Source organism: Augochlora pura, chromosome 10 (genome assembly GCF_028453695.1).
Source record: "Augochlora pura isolate Apur16 chromosome 10, APUR_v2.2.1, whole genome shotgun sequence".
Taxonomy (NCBI): Eukaryota; Metazoa; Arthropoda; class Insecta; order Hymenoptera; family Halictidae; genus Augochlora; species Augochlora pura.
This window is the reverse complement of record NC_135781.1, coordinates 891907-912353: the sequence shown is the minus strand read 5'-3', so window position 1 is coordinate 912353 and position 20447 is coordinate 891907. Positions and strand designations below refer to the sequence as shown.

Here is a 20447-nt window from a genome sequence, read left to right as displayed (position 1 = left end):
ACATAAATGCTTCGCGCGAGACGAATTTTTATACGAAACATCCTTTTATGCGCCGTTTTATCGATAATTCTTTCTTTGAGTCGCAGCGCGAAGTTTTTAAACGCGGCAAAAAATCTCGATTACGGTGTGTGCGTATTCGACAGGGTAGAAGAATGGATTTTTGCCGAATGAAGTTACATAATTATTGGACTTATTTAGGACAATGGCTGCCGAATGAAAAAAGAAGAGCAATCGCTTCGAAACGAATGCGGGAGAAACACGATCATTAATACAGGAAGCTTGGCGTTGCTTCCAGGATTATCAACGAGAAACAAAGGGATTCGAAAGTGTTTTATTTTTAATGCGCGAAGAATAAACGATTTAGTATTCATACGGGGAACTTCGATGGAAGACAAACGCCAATGTAATACCGGTTCTTTGGTGAACGTGCTCTGTAATATATCTTCAATCCCCGATTTAATGAAAAATTGACGAGATGGAAAAATTCTGCGGATATTTGCGCAAAATAAAAATCGCCTCGGTTACAATAACAATGGCGTCTTTTTAAAAATGTTGGACGTACGTCTGAAAATATTACTTGTATAATTAACGGCTATTTTCAATTAACAAGTTTTAAATATTATTTGTACAGTCAGAAGTTATTTTAAATTAAGTAACAAGTTATAAATATAATTTGTACAATTAGAAGTTATTATAAATTAAGAAAAAAAAATATAAAATCACCATAACTTAACTTAACTGTTCAGATTGAAGATGACTGCTTCAACAAAAGAATTTTTCATTCTTTTCTAAATAAAAGTCAAGATTCGACAGGGGGATGCTTTTCGTCGGGTGAAGAAAGGGGAAGCTTTTCGTTAAACGATACGGATTTAATTTGCTCCCTGTCGGAACAATAGCGTGAGCACGATCAAATGCGCCGAGGCGGAGAAGCAACGAGAATGGTAGCACTTTTCGGCGCATGAACAATTCAGGTCTAATTTAGTCTCGATGAGAGAGCGAGCAAGCATCTTGCGCCGCGAAAAAATTGCGGGGCAAATATCCTGCGGTCGACAAGTGGTGTCTGCGCGTTCCGGCAGCAAAAAAGAAGGCGTGCACTTTTTTTGGTACATAAACAATTCAAATCGTAATACACCGCCGATGGAACAAACCGAATAATAACCAAAAAGGGAAACAAAAATTCCGCGGATCAGAATTTTTCACTTCCGGTGCTTTGACGAACAAAAGATTCGTGAAAAAAAATTGATTAGTCTTTTGTACACTTCGATAAATATATTTAAGAAGAGTTCTTTTTTAAATAAAGGATTAAAGTTACTTTGGTTATTTTATTGCCATTTTCTTGTTTGATAATACTGCGGGCAAGACAGTAATAATAATATTGCAATAATGGCAAGATAAATTCAACGATGTATGCAAGATAACCTAAAATTATGGCACTTTTGGGAAATAGGTTCTTGGGGTTATTTTAAGTAACTTTTTCCTTAGCGAAAATGTAATTAGAAGCTTCGTTCAGGAGTTATTAACAAAAAACACTGACCAATTAGATGCGAGCTCAGTTAACGCGAGGCGATCTCGCCTCTCATTGGCCAGCGTTTTTCCTTAATAACTGGTAAACAAAGCCTCGGATCGCATTTTCGCAAAGGAAAAAAATTGCTTGAAATAACCTCAGGCACCTCTCTCAGTTCCCATAAATAACATAATTTTAAAACACCCTGTATAAAACAATTTTTGCGTTGTTAAACATTTTTTAAATAATTGGGAACAGCTTATGCTCCGATTGGGACCACTGCGCGGTCATGCTCATCATGCTAAAAGCGAAAACAAAGAAAAATAGACAAAAAGAGAAAGAGAAGAAAAGCCATAGAAAACATCGTGCGAGAGAGAGAGAGAGAGAGAGAGAGAGAGGGGGAAGAAAAGCCATAGAAAACGTCGTGCGAGAGAGAGAGGTGGCTAGTGCGATACCTTGGTAAGCGGCTGAAGGGTGTAGAACGTCGTTAGTGAAATAGAGGTTGTTGACGAAGGCGAGGTAGCTCGGCCCGCCATAGAGAGACCGTGTGTCGGCCCACCATAAGCTACGGGACCTCAAATCGTGAAAGCCCTTGCCTGGAAAATCATTGGTCCGTCTTTCCATCGACTCGCCTTAGGATCGCTCGAGTGTTCCTTTCGGGTCGGCCGACGTCCAAGAGGCCGACCGTCCTCTCTCCTAACTCGGCCCCTCTATCTCCTCTCCTGACCGCGAGTGCGGTCGTTGCGGTTCCCATTCGGGGGGGTGGGACCGACGTTTCCACGAATCTTCGCGGACGAGTTTACGATTGCGGGCCCGGCGCACGCGAATCCATTATCGTTACTCCGTTACCGCGGCGTTTCTCGCTTTTATCGCGGCCGACGACGACGACGACGACGACGACTCGGAGGGCGCGGATGAAATTCAACCGAGGACGCTTCCGCGTTCTTCGGGCAACTCTACGAGACAACCGGAATTCCGTTCGTTCTCTTAAAATACGCTGCTTTCGAATGAAGTTGAAAGGCATGGGAATCCTTTCATAGCTTCGAGCCAACACGATGTTATTGGTTTGGCAATTTAATGCACAGTATTTTTAAAAAGACCGGCCAAAAGAAATCGAGGGTGTTAAGAGGGTTGATAAACAAAAAAATTAAATTCGATATCAAATTAAAATAAGTGAATAATAATTTGTATTTAGTATGTCTCGTTTTAGTTTGTCTCGTTGTCATAGGCGCAAGGGGTTAAGTGGAACACGACGCGCGCGTGCTAATCCCATCGACGACATTAAGGAGTCCCATAATCCCATCCTCGCAGTGCCCTTTCGCTTCCCTTCCGACGCAATTTTCCGTCCCGCCCTCCGAGCGAAAATATCGCCCTCCGAGCGTCGCGACGGTTATCGACGAGATGATGACAAAGAGGTGCTACACACAGAGCATAGAACCAGCGTCCGACGCGCACCATAGACACCGCGGAGGGTGCTAGCGGAAGTTAACCTGTTAGCTGCGTACGGCGTGTATACGCGTCATAATAAAATGGCAATTTTACGCTTTACAATAAAAATAGTTCTTCTACGATTCATGTGAAAATGTCACATAATGAATCATATTCATAAATTTCGCACGCTTTAGGGTAATTCTATAACAATTATCAAAAATACTATACTTAGTATGATCGATAAAACGCGTAAGAAAATTTATCTTGAAAATATATCGACGCAGCTAACTGGTTAAACGTTTCGGATAGAAAAATCGTCGTAGTCGTGCTCGTGAGACGTTTTGCGATCGATTGTTCGATCGGCGACAGTTACAAAAAAAAGTGAAACAAAAATCAGAGAAGAGAAGAAGGTTCGTAGAACGTCTACAGAGACTACTACCACCACCAGACGTTGACAGACGGGCTCGAGAGAGAGTCCCATAGGGGTGACAGGTGCCTCCAGTGTCGAGGTTATACCGAATGCTTTCTGTTTCTACCTGAGTTGGTGTACTTGGCGATGACGTAGCCGATCGCCGCGTAGAGGCAGCCGTCGAACGCGATCATCAGGAGAATCAAGCCTAGGCTCATCGGATCCCCCGGACTGGACTCCTCCCACATGGCGGACCATTTTAAGCCGACACCTTGGACCTCCTTTCTGGCGGCGTAGAGGCAGCCGTAGCAGAAGCTGGTCGACATGCTTAGACACTGGAATGTTCAGAAATTATTTCCGTGTCTCGTTTACGATCACAGCTAGGATGAACAGTCTATCTCCTCTTCCGCTAACTATAATAAATCAAGACTAATACACCAATAAACACAAAAGTCTTTCAAAATTTCTATAAATCTGTAAAATCCGCTATGTAACCGTAGAATTTCTTAAACTAAAATTTCGAAGACGGAAACAGCGATTATCCAGAAAAGTATCCGTCCAGGTCGACGGCCCTTAATATATCAAAACCAGCCGACGACCCTTTAATATATTAAAAGCATCCCCCTCCGGGTTAATCAGATCATACATCAGAGTCTTAAAAAAAGCATCATCGATGTTCAGAATATTTTCCAAACTCCCTCAATCTCCATGCAAATGAAAAAGATATGATCGGCTTATAGATGACTGTACGAACGAGAACCGCGCTTCGCGCGCGCCCGCGCGATGCAAATTGCGGCTGCCTCGACGCAATATTTCGTCCCTAAAATTGAACGGATACTTTTCCGGGGGATACTTTTCCCACCCCGCGCCCCCACACCCCGTAAATCGTTTCCTCTCCAGCCGGAGAGGGGGAGGGTTAAAAGTTTCTCGCACAAAAGGCGGCCCGCCGCGCGCATCTTATCGCGGCCGGCGCAGTTTGCGAAAATGAATCGCTCGAACGCGTTATTTATCACACGGGGGGTGGAGGTGGGAGGAGGAGGTGGGGAAACGGTTACTTCGCGAACCCGGCGGAACGATAACTTACGATGAGAAGCTTATAGCCGAGACCTAATACGGCCTCCATGGCAATGACAATGACGTACGGCATGTACGTCAGCAAAAACATTACCACCGTGGTGATGGCGGACAAGCTCGCCGAGCTGCACAGCGTCGAAATCATGTAGCTGGAAATTGATCGGGCGTCCTTTAGCGAAACGGGAACACCGGCGAGGAGTGGGCCGGTTAACGTACGGGCCCCGGTCTTGCCAGGGAATTGATGGAGGATGGTGTTTGGAGGAGGTCGCGTGGCTGCGCTGGATCGTCGCGTGACGATGCGTAGGTCAGCGAGAGGATATATGCGAGGGTAGAAGATCGTCATCAATTCCCCGGCAACACTTTTGGGGACGACGATAGCTCACCAGAAAGTCACGATGGAGAACGAATAATCGATCATCATGACCAGAATCAACAAGGGGTCGGACTTTGGAAGAATCTTCCCGGCCAGGAGGATCAGCGCGATCGAGACCATCACGATCATCAGCTCCGCGAAAGTGGTGACGAACCAGGCCATCGTGTTGCGCCAGGGTTTCAAGCCCATCACGCTCATCACCTGACAAAAATAAATCCATTGATTCCTCCACAATAATGCCATTTATTCCTAATTTTTTGAAGGCTCTAGGTTTATAGAAGGCTATATAGGTTTTAGCTACCATGGCGTTCTGTGACTCTCTCTCCCAGACAATATGCCTCACAGCAGCACCGACGCACATCATCAACGCGAAGAAGAAGCAAACCTGGATCCCCTGGGACTCGTACAGGGTTGTTTGGAATCTGCAAAGAGCAACGCCATGACAAAGGTTACCCATAGATTAATCGGACCCATTATGGCAGATTCGGAGCCATACTCACGGCACTTGCTTCCAGCAAGGATACGGCATCTGTTGCGTCACGGTCTTCCATTCCTGATCCTTGCCGCTCTTCTGCCGCACGATCGCGCGATCGATCGAGTCCTGGAGCTGCACGAATCCTCGAAGGTACCGCAGGTGCTCTATGAAGCTGCTCTCCGGCCCCGGGATCCAGAACTGGTTCCTCAATCTTTTCGTCGACTGTACGTAATCGATGTCCATTCGGATCTTGTACACCACGTGCTCCGGTAGCTCGTCGTGCAAGGACCGCTTCGATTTCTCTCGTTTTTCCTCCATGAAGACCACGCCCGCTAGAAACTCCCTCGTCTCCATCAACGACCGCGCTTCCGCCTCCATGTCGTCCTCGGTTCCGAAGCCTCGGACTCGATCCACGAGCACGCAACCCAATAGATCGTTCAGCATGCCGATCATCTTGATCAGGCGACCCGACTTCTTCAGCTGCCAGGATATCTCGCTGAGATTCATGCCGGATAAATCTCCTGCAACAGGGGTTAAAACGATGGACTTTTATATGGTATGTTGAGTTAAATTAAGTATAGTATAGTTTTTAGAGTTTTATAAATATATAATCAAAAATTCGCTTGGCACTGCAAAAATGAAAACTAAAGGAAATCTAAGCTTTCGTTTAATCACACGATTGAAATATAACCTGACCAATTATATCATTCGATTATGCTATTACTCACCGTTGACGTTCCCACCGCCGAAAGACTTGATAGCGATTTTCATGACCTCCGACGACATCATGTCCTGCAGATCCTTCAGATTGTCGCTCATCTCGGACAGCTTCGCCAAAGACGACAGCGTCCTCTGCAGACTGTCCATCAGCACGCCGAAATTCTCCATCTCCGCGAAAGTTTTATTAGACAGAGCCATAACGTTGTTTATCACCGTCGTGTTGGGCGCGTAGAGGATCTGCCCGCGCAGCAGCGGCTTCACGTACGACCATATTATCTTGCCGCCGCCCATGCTAACGAAACTCTTGTATGTGTCGCGGCAAAAGTCGGCTACGGGAAGAGAGAGAGGCCAGGTTAATTCTTTACGACGAAACTTTAAATCGAATACCGATAACTCGTTCCGCGATCTACGTACTGGGCAACGAGTCGAGCTCCGCCTGGTCGTACTGCTTGCTGTTGTCCTCTATCTTCGAGATGATCTTGTAGAGATCGCCGTTGTCGGACACCATCGCCTGCCCGCACAGCATCTTGCTGGAGTCCTCGAGGAACTTGGATGCTGATGGTTAAAGTTGAAAGACTTATGAATTACTTTTTCTTACTTTTCAGATAATTATTTTGCTTTTATTTTTTATTTAATATTCTCTGCTTTTTTTATTAGATTTATTTGGAATCTTTATATATTTAGTGAGAAGAAGATTTTGTTTATTCTAATGACTTGTAATTAGCGGAAACGAATAATAATATTTTTAATATTTTACGAATTAATATTTTTATCCATGCTATATTTATATCAAATATTTATATCGAAGCTCTCATATTTATTATTTAAACTGTTGGCTCACTAGACATCGACTGATCCTCTTCCTCCTCCACGGTCGACTTCAAGGGCTCCGGCGTTGGCACACCTGAGGCTAACTTCTCTTTGAAGAAGGGCATCAGCTCAGCCGCCACGCCGAGATTCGCCAACACAGTCTTCCCTTCGGCTTCCGTCAGATTCGCATTCGATAGGATATTCTTGACGTTGGCACTCATCAACTAAAATAGAATTTCAATAATTATTACTGAACTGCGGATTTTTACCAACATAAAATATTTCGATTTTAGCTGCGAGAAGTTAAGTAAGAATGTATTTCTTTGTTGAATCGTGTCAAAAGATCAAAATTATTTATTTAATTCCCATTTATTTCCCATAATTATTATGATTACAGTTAAATTATAGGAAAAAGTACACACCGTCTTGAAAATATAATCAAAGTTCATGTTCTTGATCATGGCGATGGTGACGTTCTGCGTCTGCGCCTCCTCCAGCTGACAAATGGCGGCGCTGACCTCCTCCGCGGTGATCCTTTCGTTGAAGCTCAGCATCTCGTTGAGCTTCTTCGGCGAGCAAATGATCTCCTTCATGCTGAGCGCTTTCCGTTCCTTCATGAACACGGAGATCATGTCGATCTTCGACTCGCTCAGCATCGTCAGAACGTCGTTCGATATCTGAATTTTACTGGTCAGATACGAGCTGACCACGTCCCAGTCGTCGAACATCTCTCTGATCAAGTCTTAAATAGAAAAATCATCGAATTGTGGACTGTTTTGAGGTCTTTACTTAGAGAATAAGATCGAATTAGAGAAGAAGCTCGAATTAGAGAAGAAGCTGGAATGCCTACATTTCATGTTGAGAAGACCCAGGTTCTTAAAGATGTCCATCGATTCTAGAGCTGAAATCATGCTGTAGATGTCGTCGAGGATCTCTGGCTCCTTGACGAACGGCTTCACGTCTTCTACTACTTCTCTTACTCTGTGAAAATGACATCTAGATGACATTCTGCTTGGCTAAAATTTTCTTTAGGGGACCAAAATTTATCGACTTTTAATGATATATTTGCATAGATAATGACAAGGGGGTTCTGAAAATGTAAATTTGAAAGCGCGGAATTCAATTAGTTCAAAAATTACACGTATCCAAAGTTGAAATTCTAGGTTAGAGCTCCACCCATAAAATCTATTCTATTACCATTCTACTCTTGGAACTGAACTCACCCATTGAACAGCTTGTCCACAGTCTTCTCCTTCAAGATATTAAGCACCCCATCGACGACATCAGGCACTCCAAGAACATTCGAAATGTCCTCGAAATCTATCTTACTGGCAACGTCCAGAAGATCGCTGCTCTCCGCAAGAACAACAGCCAAATGCCTCAGGATCTCGCGGAGCCAAACAAGGTCCAACGACGCGTCCAACCTCCAGCCCTTCAGCTCGCGATCTATGCGATCCACGTCGAGGGTCCAGGACAGCCGATCAGCGATGTCCCACGTTCTTGGAAAATCAGCCGCTTTTGGATCGTAGCGGAACAGCTTCTCCGACTTCTTCGAGCTCAAACGCTTCGCTAAATGCGTCGCGTTCCGACACTCCGATTTCGTGGCGCACAAGGCGCCTTCCCTGTCGTTCATCATCGCGTTCACGTTGATCGTCGCGCCAGGTAGGAACGCCTCGACGCCGTCCGCGAACTTCGGCTGTACGACGTCTTTTAGGTTCTTCCAAATCGGGATGTACTTGGCCGACATTCTGCTCAGCGAGTCGATGTTCCTGTGGTATCTGGCTGTGTCCAGGATGAACACGTTCTGCTCCAGGCTCTCCACGATTCCCATCAAGATGGACACGTATCTTTAACATACTTGCGACTGTTAATATTATCTCAACCGCGATTTTAGGTACATCTATTTCGAGCGAAAGGTGTCTTTTGTCATCTTTCTATTTTTCTTTCCTCAGTATATAATAAAGACGATCATTGAATTAATTTAACATCTACTATTCGATAAGTTAACACATTAGGTTGGAAACTATGAAACGGGCGTCTTTGTATAGTCTCTGTACAGCTACAGCGCCCGTTTCATAGTTTCCACCCTAATAGCTCTAGAGAAATGAGCAAGCTTGTACCTTTTGGCACCGCTTATTAAAAATAATATTAAATTGCTATCTTTAATACTGATGCTGTCAATTAGACACTCACAGCCCTGGTCTGGACAACGGCGGCGATCCGAAGAACTTGCGATAGCACTCGCTGATCTTCTCGCTGTAGGTCTCATTCTGGAAATCCATCACGACGTCCACCACGTGGTGCAGCATCGTCTCCAGCGCCGTCATCCAGTCCTCTTTGGTCTTATCCGCGTACAGGGTACGGAAGTTCTTGATCTGGAGAAGCGAGCCGATCAGTCACAGATAAATAAGAGAGAAATAGATATAGAGAGAAGGAGACATAGAAGACAAGAGAGAGACATGGGGAGAGAAAAAGACATATAGGCTAAGAAATAGACAAGTGTTGACGCACTATAGCTCACCTTATTAGTAGTCTCGTTCCAATGGAAATCGCGCATCACGATCTTATGAATCTCCGATATGTTTAATTGGCTCATCTGGCAGGACAGGTCCGAATATAGTCGATGCTTCTCCAGCTGGGAATTCACGACGTCGATCAGTGACATCGAGAAGCACCAGGAACAGTCCCTAAGAATTCCGAAAAGAAAGATGACACGGTATGCATCGTTTATCTATCAACTCCTGACCATTTAGATTCCTCGAGATACTTACTTGGAACTCGCGTCCTGATTCAGGATATCCAACATGATCTTCGCGAGCTTCTTCACCGTGAAATGAGCGAGCTCTCTGGTATCCTGACAGAATTTTAATGCTTTCTTTTAGACTTTAGATTCTAGCTGCCATTGAGAGTCACACAAGAGTCATTGAGACGCTGAATTAGCTTTTTATTTAAAAAAGGAATATTAAAAGGGATAAGCTTAAAATTGTGAAAAATGTTAATGGCAATTGTAGACATAGTTACAGTATTTTTTGCTCAACTAAATGAGAATTGCTGAGCAGTTTGATATGGTATTTGGAATATTTGAGATATATGTGGGATTTAGGATACTTTAAATATCGCACCTCTTTTCTATAATGGGTCAGGAAGTCGTTAAAGGTGCCCTCCTTGAAAGACGTCCACCACATAGGGATCTTCGGCGTCCTCGGTCCTTCAGAAATTACGCGAATGATTGTGGACTGCAAACGGTCCACCCTTTCCAGAAAATAAGTTTCGTTGACGCTCTTCTCGCCGTTTCGGGACAGCCCATATTCCTGGAAGCATTGTTAATCGCCCAATCTAAACTCACTGTTAATACAAAAGAAAGCTGACATAACTCGTCCAAGAAAATAATCTATAAATTCCTGCGACTTATTGCAACTGCAACATCACTGACTAAACTCATCAACTTAATTTCTTTAGAATGAATCCAGAAAACCTGATGACTTCATAATAATTTAAAGTCCACAATAATTTAAAGTCCACAATAATTTAAAGTGCATTATTTCATAAAAAGTTCATTAGTTGAAAGTATAAAATAGCTATCAGGAAATAGAGGATCGCAGGATCATACCTCATACTTGGCGTCATATGGCAGCCAGTCGACAATGGTCAGCTGTTTCTCAGCGAAGACGATCTTCTCGCAGAAGTTGGCGATGCTGGAGAGCAGGACCTTCTTCCTGACGAAACCAGGTACAATCAGGTACTTGTCCAGGTCGCAAGGATGCGCCTTGCCGGTCGCCAGCTTCTCCAGAAACTGGTCCAGTCTATCAGACTTGAGGAACGTGTCGACGACGCTGACGACGATGTTCGGCGTGTCCTCGATCAGAGTCAAGAGCGGCTTGATCTTCGAGGATTCGTAGTGGTTCCTCAGCTTCTGCCAGGCGTCGCCGCCGGCCATCAGGTCGATCGAGGCGTCCATGAGCTGGTACGCGCCGATCAGCTTGCCGAAGGTGTTCTCCGTTTGGAAGAATTGGTCTACCTTCGACTGGCCTGTCTTCGCGTTCTTCGCGTCCTGGACGAACCAGTGCACCCAGGACCGTCCGACGTTCCGGATCTCCGTCACAGTGTCGTTGGACATGTTGAGCCAGGTGTTCGTGTCGAGGATGCTCGAATACACTTCCAGGTCCGGCACCGTCGACAGCAGCGTCGACATTGCCTTTACTAGCTTGCCGAGGGACGCGTTCAGCGGCGTTAGTTTCGTTAAACTGGATCTTCGGACTGTCAACGCCAGCTGCGAGAGGACAAGGATAAAAATAGGACTTCGTTTGTAATTATTACACTCGTAGATTTTATGTATTTGTAATAGAAATGAACAGGTGAAACACGAAACTGGAAGAATTAAGGGGGTGGCTCGTGCGTAGCGTTGAAACATGATATTTAACCATTTTTTTTATAACATAAAATCTCGATCAAATTTATCGTCACTTGGCAGGCTTATTCCTCAACATTTCAAGATACAAAATATTTTTTGCCGCTACGTTTTATCGACTTTTAATAAAATGGCACGCATTTATCCTTAAAGGCCTCTACATTAACAGTGTGCCATTATTTTCTTTCGATTAAGAATGAAAACTCCCAATAATAATTATTTAAACTATCTTCACTGCATCATAATTAGAAATTTATACCAAGAACAATTTCTGCGACAAATAAATGTACACTTTTCAAGAAGGGATTTTTTACTCACGTAATACTCCTCGCTGGTGACGGACTGCAGCAATTGGTAAGGATCGAACGAGCACACTTGTTGCACGAAACGGCTCCTGTCCGCGGTGGACCAATAGACCAATGGCAGTCGCGCGTTGCAGACCGTCTTCCTTATGTTCTCGTAGGAGAAGTTGCCGGTCTTCGAGCCGACCGCGCTTATCTGCGCCAGCAGAGCGATCGTCTCCTCGGGATGAGCCTCGAGGATCCTCAGCAAGCGTCGCACTTCCGAGCTCTCGACGAAGTTCCAGATGTGCATACGGTTGCTCTGACGTCCGCTGTCCTTGTTGATGCCGTCCACGGTGTTCGCGACGTGAAGCAGACACTCGGAGATACCCTCGACTATGAGCCTGTAGTCGGTCCAATTGGCAGGCACCTCGGTAGAGTCCTTAAAAAGGTGTTTTATGGTACGAAGGTGTATAGAGAGTCGCGTGATAGATTATTGGGTCGTGCGATTACTTTGATATAAAATCTGTGCTTTTGTTAGAAAAATATAGTACCGGACTTTCGCAATTTATTATGTCTTCAAATGGACACTTGTAACTTTTATTTGAGATAAGGTGGAACTTAGTAATTTAGCTCAAGTGAATTATTAAGCCATACCTTAGTAACTTAGCTCAAATAAGTAATTAAATTACAACTCAATAACTTAGCTAAAATAAAAGCTATATCCTCAGCTATAGCTATATGCCCAGGTGTCGCAGATCATAACCTAACATATCTTACCTCATGATATTCTCCGGACTCTTCGAACGTAGTTAGCATCTCCGACAGGAACCATTTAAAATAGTGATTAGAAAAAGGCACCTCGATCACTACGTTCGCCTTTGTGACGTTTCGAACAGCAACAGTAAGATCATAAAGATCACCGATGACCGTCATCACTCGGGATCGATACTCCTTCGCCTGCATCCACCAGACCATCGTTTCGGTCCAGTACAAGTCCGCGAAGGCGTTGAATTTGTCGGAGGAAAGGTGGCACGCGAACTTCTTCAAAGTCTCGCGATCCTCCCGCGTGAACCCTTTGGAGAAGGTTGGCCAATGGTTGAACAACTGTTCGCAGGAGATGTCGTTCCCGCTCGCCGCCGATTCGGCGATCTGTTTGTCCAGCTCGAGATCGGTCAAGCCTTTCGCTAGGGAGGTCAGAAGGTGCGGCAATTTGTTGTAGAATACTCCGATCGGGCTTTCGTTGGTGAAACCCAAAAGCGGCAGCCACTTCATCACGACCACCTTGGCGGAGTTCGATTCTGAAATGTTAACCCTTTGCACTCGAGTGACTCTTAGGCGTCACTAAAATTGTTATATAATGTTCTAAGATCATTTTTATGATATCAAAGTCAAGATTTACCGCTGTCAAAATCATCAAAAATTATTAGAAGCTTGTATAAGTCACGAGGCTCGATTTAATATGCATAATAAAAAAAAAATTATCTTAGCTTTACAGTTCAAGGGATTAATTTTTTAACATATCGACTGGTACAGAAATCTTTATAAAAATTAAACAAAGTCAAGGCAACTGATCTCAAAGTGTGAAAGCAAACAAAACAAGATCTTTATTTATAAATATATAATATTTATTTATATAATAGACTGTATTAGAGGTCATCCTCAAAATTTGTTTATAAATATTGTGCCTCCTATATATTACCGACACGGTAGTCAAACTATTCAGTGAGAAAAAATTAGTTCCTCTATGTATAGTTGTTCTATTGAACTCACCAATCGGTGAAGTAGTGTTGTTAACATAGTCCTCGAACGTATTGTACTCCGTGGTATCGGTGCGCAAGATTTTCGACACAAGCGTCGCTGCTTCGTGAAGGACGTCGGAGGCGAACTTTGCAGTAACGAGAACTCGGTCGTCCATGAAGACGTTCTCCTTCCAGACGTCGGCTGCCCGAAGATCGCTGCGGAACGCTGACATAGTCTTGTCCAGCTCCGCGTCGATGAGGCTCAGGATGTTGCTAAACAATCGATTCGTCGGTTCGGTCATTTATCTCTGGCCGAGACCCATCTATCAAATAGGTACACACTGCGACAGAACTATAGGACAATCCCTGAATTTCTACTTGATTTCTAAACGTTACCTTTCGCTACTTTTAATAATTAAAAATCGGTAATTACAAAATTATTAATTCATTTGATAATTATATTTTTTAACAGTTCTTCAAATATAAATTATTATGATAATGTAAAAGGTATTTTAATCACATGGCTATACATTTTTTTCTGTTTAATTTATCAAAATTATAAGAAGTTTTTGGAGAGAAATGATTGGAAAAATTTTTGAATTCGAATATATAAATTAATAATAAAAATATAAACTGTAAGTTCGCAATTAATTAGAAAAAATTCTGGGAAAATAATAGCCGATGATAAAGAAAAGAAAACGAAAAATCATTTCTAAGGTCAAAACGAGAGATTTCCTCGATAAATCTCGCAGCGATTTATTTTAAAATGCGGAGATCATCCTATTCGATATTCTAACTATTAAAAAACACTAGAAATTCAGCTGTATATTATAGTTTCGTCTCTTCCTATATAATCTTACTGAGTGTCGTCCTTCGAGTTCTGCCACCTCTCGTCGAATATGGTCTTCAGCCTGGACAGTCCGCCAAGGACGTCCGGTTGCGAGGGCGACGAGCCCAGGGAATCGGACAGGCTCTTCTCGGTGACGATCACCCAGCTCTCGAACTGCTCGGCCAGGTTCCTGAACGCTTTGTAACCCTCGGTCCAATTTAATTTCGGTTCGCCGTCGAGGTGCTGCAACGAATTGCGTTGTTCTCTTCACGACGATCGCAAGCGGACGCTTCCGGAGAAAAAAACGACGAGAAGGAACACTTACGCCGTGAGCGGCGAAGTAGGATGAAGGGTACGCCTTCCATTCGGTGATGATCGGAGACGGGTTGCAGGATATGTTCTCCATTTTCTCGATCACCGCGCGGCTACCGCTTCGGAGCTCCAGCGCCGCGCCGACGCTCTCCTCTTTCACGCAGGGCCATAGGTCCTCGCGCGAGTTGTAATCGTCTAGCAAGGATATCTGGCGAAGGGTATAAACGATAAGGGCATAAATCAAGGTCATGGGCGCGGCATCGGGCAATCGAGTAGTCAATGAAAAAGAGCGAAATAACTGTTGATCCATGACTGAATTATTGTCTTGTTAATAATTATTATTATTGCTATGCATTGCTACATTGCTATGCATATAGTTCATTACCAGGTGGATCGGTCTCATGGTGACGACGTCGATCACATCAAGGATCAGATCGCAAAGGTTAAAGAGCGCCACGCTGATGAGGCTCCTCGTCTCGGCCATCTCTAGCTTGGTCGAGTTCTGAGAGCGTATCAGTCCGCCGGAACCAGCCCTGGAGACCTCTAACAAGGCGCTCTGCATCATGTCAAGTATCATCGAGACGATCCAGGCGAGGCGTTCCAAGCTGCTCCAGCCGCTCTTCGATTGAATGTTGAACAACGGGCTCTCCAGAATATTGAAGAACTTGCAGGCCAGACCTACGCTGCAGATACATGACATTCATCAGCTGTTTAAGGTCAAGAAGTCGAGAAGCTCATCTTCTGGATTGCAAGAAGAGTCTAAGTCCTTTTAGTTGGAAATTTGCACTTTGAAGATTCAATCATCCGTTTTAAAAAAATATGGTACTATAGGCGCAAGTATTTAATAATTTTTGCGATATTTATCATAGTATCAGTGCCTTAATTACATAATTATTATAATCCATTACCAAGCCCAAAATACAAGCACTAAAAAGTAAAGGAGGATGTAGAAGGACAACAAGGATTCATGAAACTAAGAAGATCGTCTCGAACATCCACCAACCTAATCTCGAAGCCATCCCTGGCGCTCAAGCCGCTGCTCCAGGATATTCTGAAGTTCCTCTTCAGCCTCTCCAGGTTGACCAGACTATGAGCCGGGACTTTCTCGTGGATCAGAGCGTCGACGTAACCATAGACGGCGATCGTCACCTCGTTGAACTCGGTCCAGTTGAAGCTCGAATTGGCGGTGGCCGCGTGGATCGCCTCCGTGTCCAAGTCCAGGTTGGCTTGCACGATGCTCGCCATGCTACAGATCAACGACTTCAGCAACGTGACGTTCGCGTCCCTTGGAAACGTTATCAACGACGGCGGACTCTCGTCGACGCAGTACGATCTCGTGAAGTTGTCGTACTCTAAAATTTGCAAAACCTGCGGATAAAAATATTCGTCCGGGATGAAAAGAAAGAACAATTCCAAGGCGTTGAATGTCGAAATAAATTAGATAATTCTTCGAGAATAAGTTCGCGTTAAAATAACAATAAAAAAAATAAGAAAAATTTAAGGCAGCCCCTGGTTTTCTAGAATTTTTTATTAAATTTTGATTATGTAATTTTTATTAAAATTTTGTTCTAAAATTTTTATTCAAATTTACCATCTTGTTTTTTCGAGTTTCTGAAATTGTCAAATTTAATTGTCGTGTAATTATTTCTTTAATAAAAACAACTACCAAAAGTTAATAATTAACCACGCGTCGTTTTTGCAGGTAACGCGAAGCTTTTTGTTCAAGGACTATTGTCCAGGGGCTGTTGGAGTTGCGAACGAAGAAGCGTTTCGACTGCTTATAGACGACATCGTAGATCCTGGATTCAGTAGGATCGTTCACCGACCTTTGTTCTAGCCGTCGCGGTTAAATAGAACGTTTCGAGCAGCTCGTATTTGTGGCGCGTGACTTCGCCGACCCAGTCGTTCTTGTTCTCGGCCAGTTTCTGCAGCGTCATCCGCGCGATGAAATCGATAGTCTTCATGTCGGACTTGATCACCTGGAAGCTGAGGTTGCAGCAGCCGACCATCTTCGCGATGCTCAGATGAATGCCGAGCCTGGAAAATGGATATCCATTGTTCGGAGATGAGTTCGGAGACGAAAAGAGGTAGAAAGTTGAAGAATTTATGGAAGAATTGAATTTGGTTAATAAATACGGAGAATTAATAAAAATTGTGTCGAGATTAACAAACAAGATGAAACGAAGACGTCTTTAGGGCGCATTAGAGACATATTTAAGACGTATTAAAGACGTTTTCGGCTTTTAACCGCTTAACCTGCCATTTTCTTCGCAGTTAACGCGAGTTAAAATTAACCAAAGTGTTTAACCCTTTCGTTACTGCAGTCCGCACCGCTTATGACACTTTTGATATTTTGTAGCTTTTTTCAGGACCTTCCCCTAAATTCTCGAAAGGGATAAAAGCGCAATTTTTAAATATCTTCGATTATCAGTGCGAAATACTCACACGTTCAGCCTGTTCTGCGGTTTGGTATCCTCGAACGCCTTGGCCCAGCGATCGTCAACTTTGAAGACCGACCAGTTAGGACTCGGCTTCTTCGGCGACTCCATGAAGGCCATGAAGGAATTCACGCTGCTTACCACCCCCGTTAGGTTCGCCTTCTCGATGCTAATAGGTTGCTTGAATACCATCTGCATAGTAGCCTCCAGGGAGTCTCTCGCCTATTAATATTAATATATTAATTGACAGCCATGTATTCCTTCCAATATGTTCATAATGTTTAATTAATTTTAAATCTAAACTTCAAAAAGGGGTTAATAAATTTTGTTTCTCCTTTTTAATCTTATATATACTATATATCACTGTTCGTAATAAATTAAAATATGTTTCGACCAGCATGACCAGCAAGTATTAACTTAATACTTAATAGAACCGAAAAGGGGTTGAACTACGTACAGTCCTCTCGAAGTTCTGTAGCTCCATAGTCCCGTACACTTCGGCGATGAACTTCTTCCCGGACTTGCTGCAAAGTACGTCGAGGATCGTTCCCTGGTCGGTGTCCCGGAAATTTTCGAACACTTCCCTCAGAACGTCTTCTTGACAAAAGTAGTCCTCGGGCTTCTCGTCCCTGACTGCCTCCACGAATTTCTGAAACAGATGAAATAGTAATGCGAACGGCTGCTGCGATAAATATGGCGGTCGAAATGGTAATTAAGTGAAAATAAACGCAAAATATTATACTTGACAATCTTCTCTTTCCTATCAATTTTCTTCTATTAATTATTTTAAAAAATTATAGAAACTGTAAGTCATCCAGAGTCAAGAAACAAACATTAATAATATGAAAATAAAGTAAAAAAATCTTTGTTTAAGGAAATAGTTACGGACCTCAACGAAGTCGAGTTTGGAGAACGATCTCACGACGGTTCGATAAGCACCGGGATCCACGTTGTTGAGCAATTGTTGCACGACGTCTTTGTTGTTCAGAGCGACACGATGCAACCGGTGTTCCAGATCTTCGTGAACAATCGCCGCGTGGTGGACCGTTCGTACGATGGTCTGCGTGAACCCGAACGCGTAGCTCAGAGTCGCAAGGATGTGATCCGAGAAGAACTCCTTGAGTCCTTTCCACACCTCCGGCGACCTGCACAGAAATTAGGTAAACACTGTGCTGTATCTGTTCGTCGATCAACGATTCTTGAATTTATCTTTCTCTAGCAGCAATTATTAGCTCGAAAAATAAATAACTTCTATCGTTTCTATTCAAATACTTCGAGTCACAGAAATAAAAGACCTTTCGCTTTTACTAAATCGATGAGGGTTCAAAATAAATCAAATAAAAGAAAATCAAGAAAAATAAATTAGGAAAGAAGAAAATCAAGAAAAATAAATCAGAAAATAATAAAATATATAAATAATAAAACGAAATGAATAAATGGAAATACGAAATAAATAAAGTCGAACAAAGAAATGATAAATATTAAAAGATCTTATATTGAATATTAAAATATGTTATATTAATGGTGTATCGATGACTTAGTACGTTAAAATAACACGAAACCTACAAATTAAGATCTTCCTTGTGCCGGTCCAATATCTTGGAGCTGAGCTGCGCGCCGCTCCGCAAAATGGCGAATCCGACGTCCATAACTCTCGCGAGTTTCTCGATGCCCTCCGCAGGCACCGGGGGTAGGAATTGCATCGTGCCGACGAAACGCTCTATCATAGCGAAGAAGTCGCCGGTGAAGCCGTCGCGCTGATCCACCTTCATCTCCTTCAGCATAACCAATATATTCTGCAGCCTCGAGAACGCTTGTTGGGCGATTGGCCAGTCGCCCTCGCTCTTGAAAACCGGGTTGAGGATCTCCAACGTCTTGTTCACGCTGCGGGAACATTCGGAAAATGTCGTTCGCATGAGGCAACATCGTCTTACCACTGTCTACGCCTATGCAACAGGTTCTTAACCCTTTGCAGTCAGAGCCGTTTACGATATTTGTTTAGACTTTTCTAGCGTCGCCATTTTATATAACTTGGAGCATTTCATATAACTTGGAGTATTTTATATATTATGAAGCATTTTATAATTATTATAATTATTGAAAATTCCTCGCGTCCTCTCGGATAAATAAAACAAACAGGCGAACTTCTGGCAAGTCGTCGAGAGACGATGGCTCGCCGAGTCTACTCACAAGGTAAGATCGATCTCCTTGAAGGTAACATTCTTGAACGCCACGATGATCTTCGGCAACCACTGCCGTATCCTGAGGTAACCCGGAATGTACTTCCTCGAGGTCCCCAGATCAAGGATCGTTTCCACGGCGCGTCTCAGGTCGACGAAGATATCGTACTCGCGAAACTTGGCCATTACTCTATCCACCATCTTCAGCAAGCCGGTGAAATCCAGATGGTTGGACAAGTTCTCGAGGATGCTGGGTATCGTTTCCGAGTCGATGTCGCACAGGATCTTCGAGACCCGGGCGTAGTCCTTCTCCGTCGGCAGGATCAAGTACTTTTTCAAGCTTTCCGGCGAGCAGAGCACCTCGCCGACGTTCGACGAGCCGAACGCCTCGATCAGCTGACCACGACGGCAGAAAAAACATTGTAATAAATTCAAGCATTGAAATCATTTCGTGTGATAATTTAAACATTGCAATTTTACATTTTTATATTTAATTTCGTTTGATGATTTAAACATTGCAATTTTACATTTTTATATTTAATTTCGTTTGATGGTTTAAACATTGCAATTTTACATTTTTAAATTTAATTCTGTGTGATAGTTTAAATATTGCAATTTTACATTTTTAAATTTAATTTCGTAGGATGATTTAAATCCTATTTATTTTAATTTAAAATCAATTGTTATTTATTTATTTAGTAAAGATCCTATCTACGAGAATTGGTGCTAATAATCATGCCAATAATTATGCTAATAATCATGCCAATAATCGTGCCAATAATCATGCTAACAACGGTGTAAAAATCGTGCCGACACTAACGTATACTAATTTTATAGAGGAGTCGAACAGGTCGTCGACCAGCCCCTTCCTCGCGTCCGGCATCTGTTCCCTGAGAACCCTTTTGATGTCCTCGTGGTTGTTGAACAGATCGCCCAATCGAATGCCACGATCTGGAAAGCGATGAATTCGTCGAACGGTCGCCGATAAAACCATGGGGGGGACTCGGATTCGAGACGGCGAGAAGGAAGAAGTTCGAGAAGCGGATCTTACCGAACAGAGCCTTGATTTCCGGTTTCGTGAGTATCTGCGCCATTGACTTTAGCAGCTGGATGCTGTTCGGCAGCGCCTTCACCGCCGAAAGGATCGTGTCGTTGCTCAGCATCGGCTGCAGCTCCAGCACCAACGGACCTAGACTGTTTTGCGATTTGTATAAATAAGTCGGGCAACAAATTTCGCTGTCTGAGAAGCGTCTTTTTCAAGAAGCGTCGTTTTCAAGAAGCGTTTTTTTCAAGATGGCGGTCGGCTGTCACAAATTCGAGCACTAGGCTAATTCAGGTAGATACTGTAAGCTAGTTTATTATTGTGCCTTTTCTTTATTTTTCAGTATAATTAACGTGTCGAATATTAGATAAAAATATTTGATATGCGAAATGATTTGAAATAAGATATCTGATACTTTG

At 43.3% G+C, this 20447-nt stretch overlaps 1 protein-coding gene across 3 annotated transcripts in view; it reads right to left on the bottom strand.

Annotated features, from left to right (window-relative positions):
* The window catches only part of Ldd (lipid droplet defective), a 56940-nt gene that overhangs the window by 24664 nt on the left and 11829 nt on the right, over positions 1-20447 (bottom strand). For 2 of the 3 annotated variants that reach the window (XM_078191589.1, XM_078191590.1), the window contains exons 4-35: positions 20038-20180; positions 19807-19937; positions 18997-19382; positions 18373-18690; positions 17696-17951; positions 17264-17455; positions 16814-17028; positions 16195-16405; positions 15372-15736; positions 14754-15051; positions 14382-14576; positions 14088-14299; positions 13259-13500; positions 12266-12786; positions 11523-11927; positions 10407-11066; positions 9919-10107; positions 9568-9650; positions 9318-9483; positions 8990-9171; positions 8020-8643; positions 7647-7777; positions 7219-7538; positions 6828-7020; positions 6401-6541; positions 5995-6315; positions 5292-5787; positions 5093-5213; positions 4802-4992; positions 4429-4567; positions 3472-3679; positions 1960-2100 (exon numbers count right to left, since the gene is read on the bottom strand). In XM_078191589.1, coding sequence (XP_078047715.1) covers positions 1960-2100; positions 3472-3679; positions 4429-4567; positions 4802-4992; positions 5093-5213; positions 5292-5787; positions 5995-6315; positions 6401-6541; positions 6828-7020; positions 7219-7538; positions 7647-7777; positions 8020-8643; positions 8990-9171; positions 9318-9483; positions 9568-9650; positions 9919-10107; positions 10407-11066; positions 11523-11927; positions 12266-12786; positions 13259-13500; positions 14088-14299; positions 14382-14576; positions 14754-15051; positions 15372-15736; positions 16195-16405; positions 16814-17028; positions 17264-17455; positions 17696-17951; positions 18373-18690; positions 18997-19382; positions 19807-19937; positions 20038-20180 — 8396 coding nt within the window. The remainder of the gene's footprint in view (positions 1-1959; positions 2101-3471; positions 3680-4428; positions 4568-4801; positions 4993-5092; positions 5214-5291; positions 5788-5994; positions 6316-6400; positions 6542-6827; positions 7021-7218; positions 7539-7646; positions 7778-8019; positions 8644-8989; positions 9172-9317; positions 9484-9567; positions 9651-9918; positions 10108-10406; positions 11067-11522; positions 11928-12265; positions 12787-13258; positions 13501-14087; positions 14300-14381; positions 14577-14753; positions 15052-15371; positions 15737-16194; positions 16406-16813; positions 17029-17263; positions 17456-17695; positions 17952-18372; positions 18691-18996; positions 19383-19806; positions 19938-20037; positions 20181-20447) is intronic. The other variant, XM_078191591.1, reaches the window with a different exon arrangement.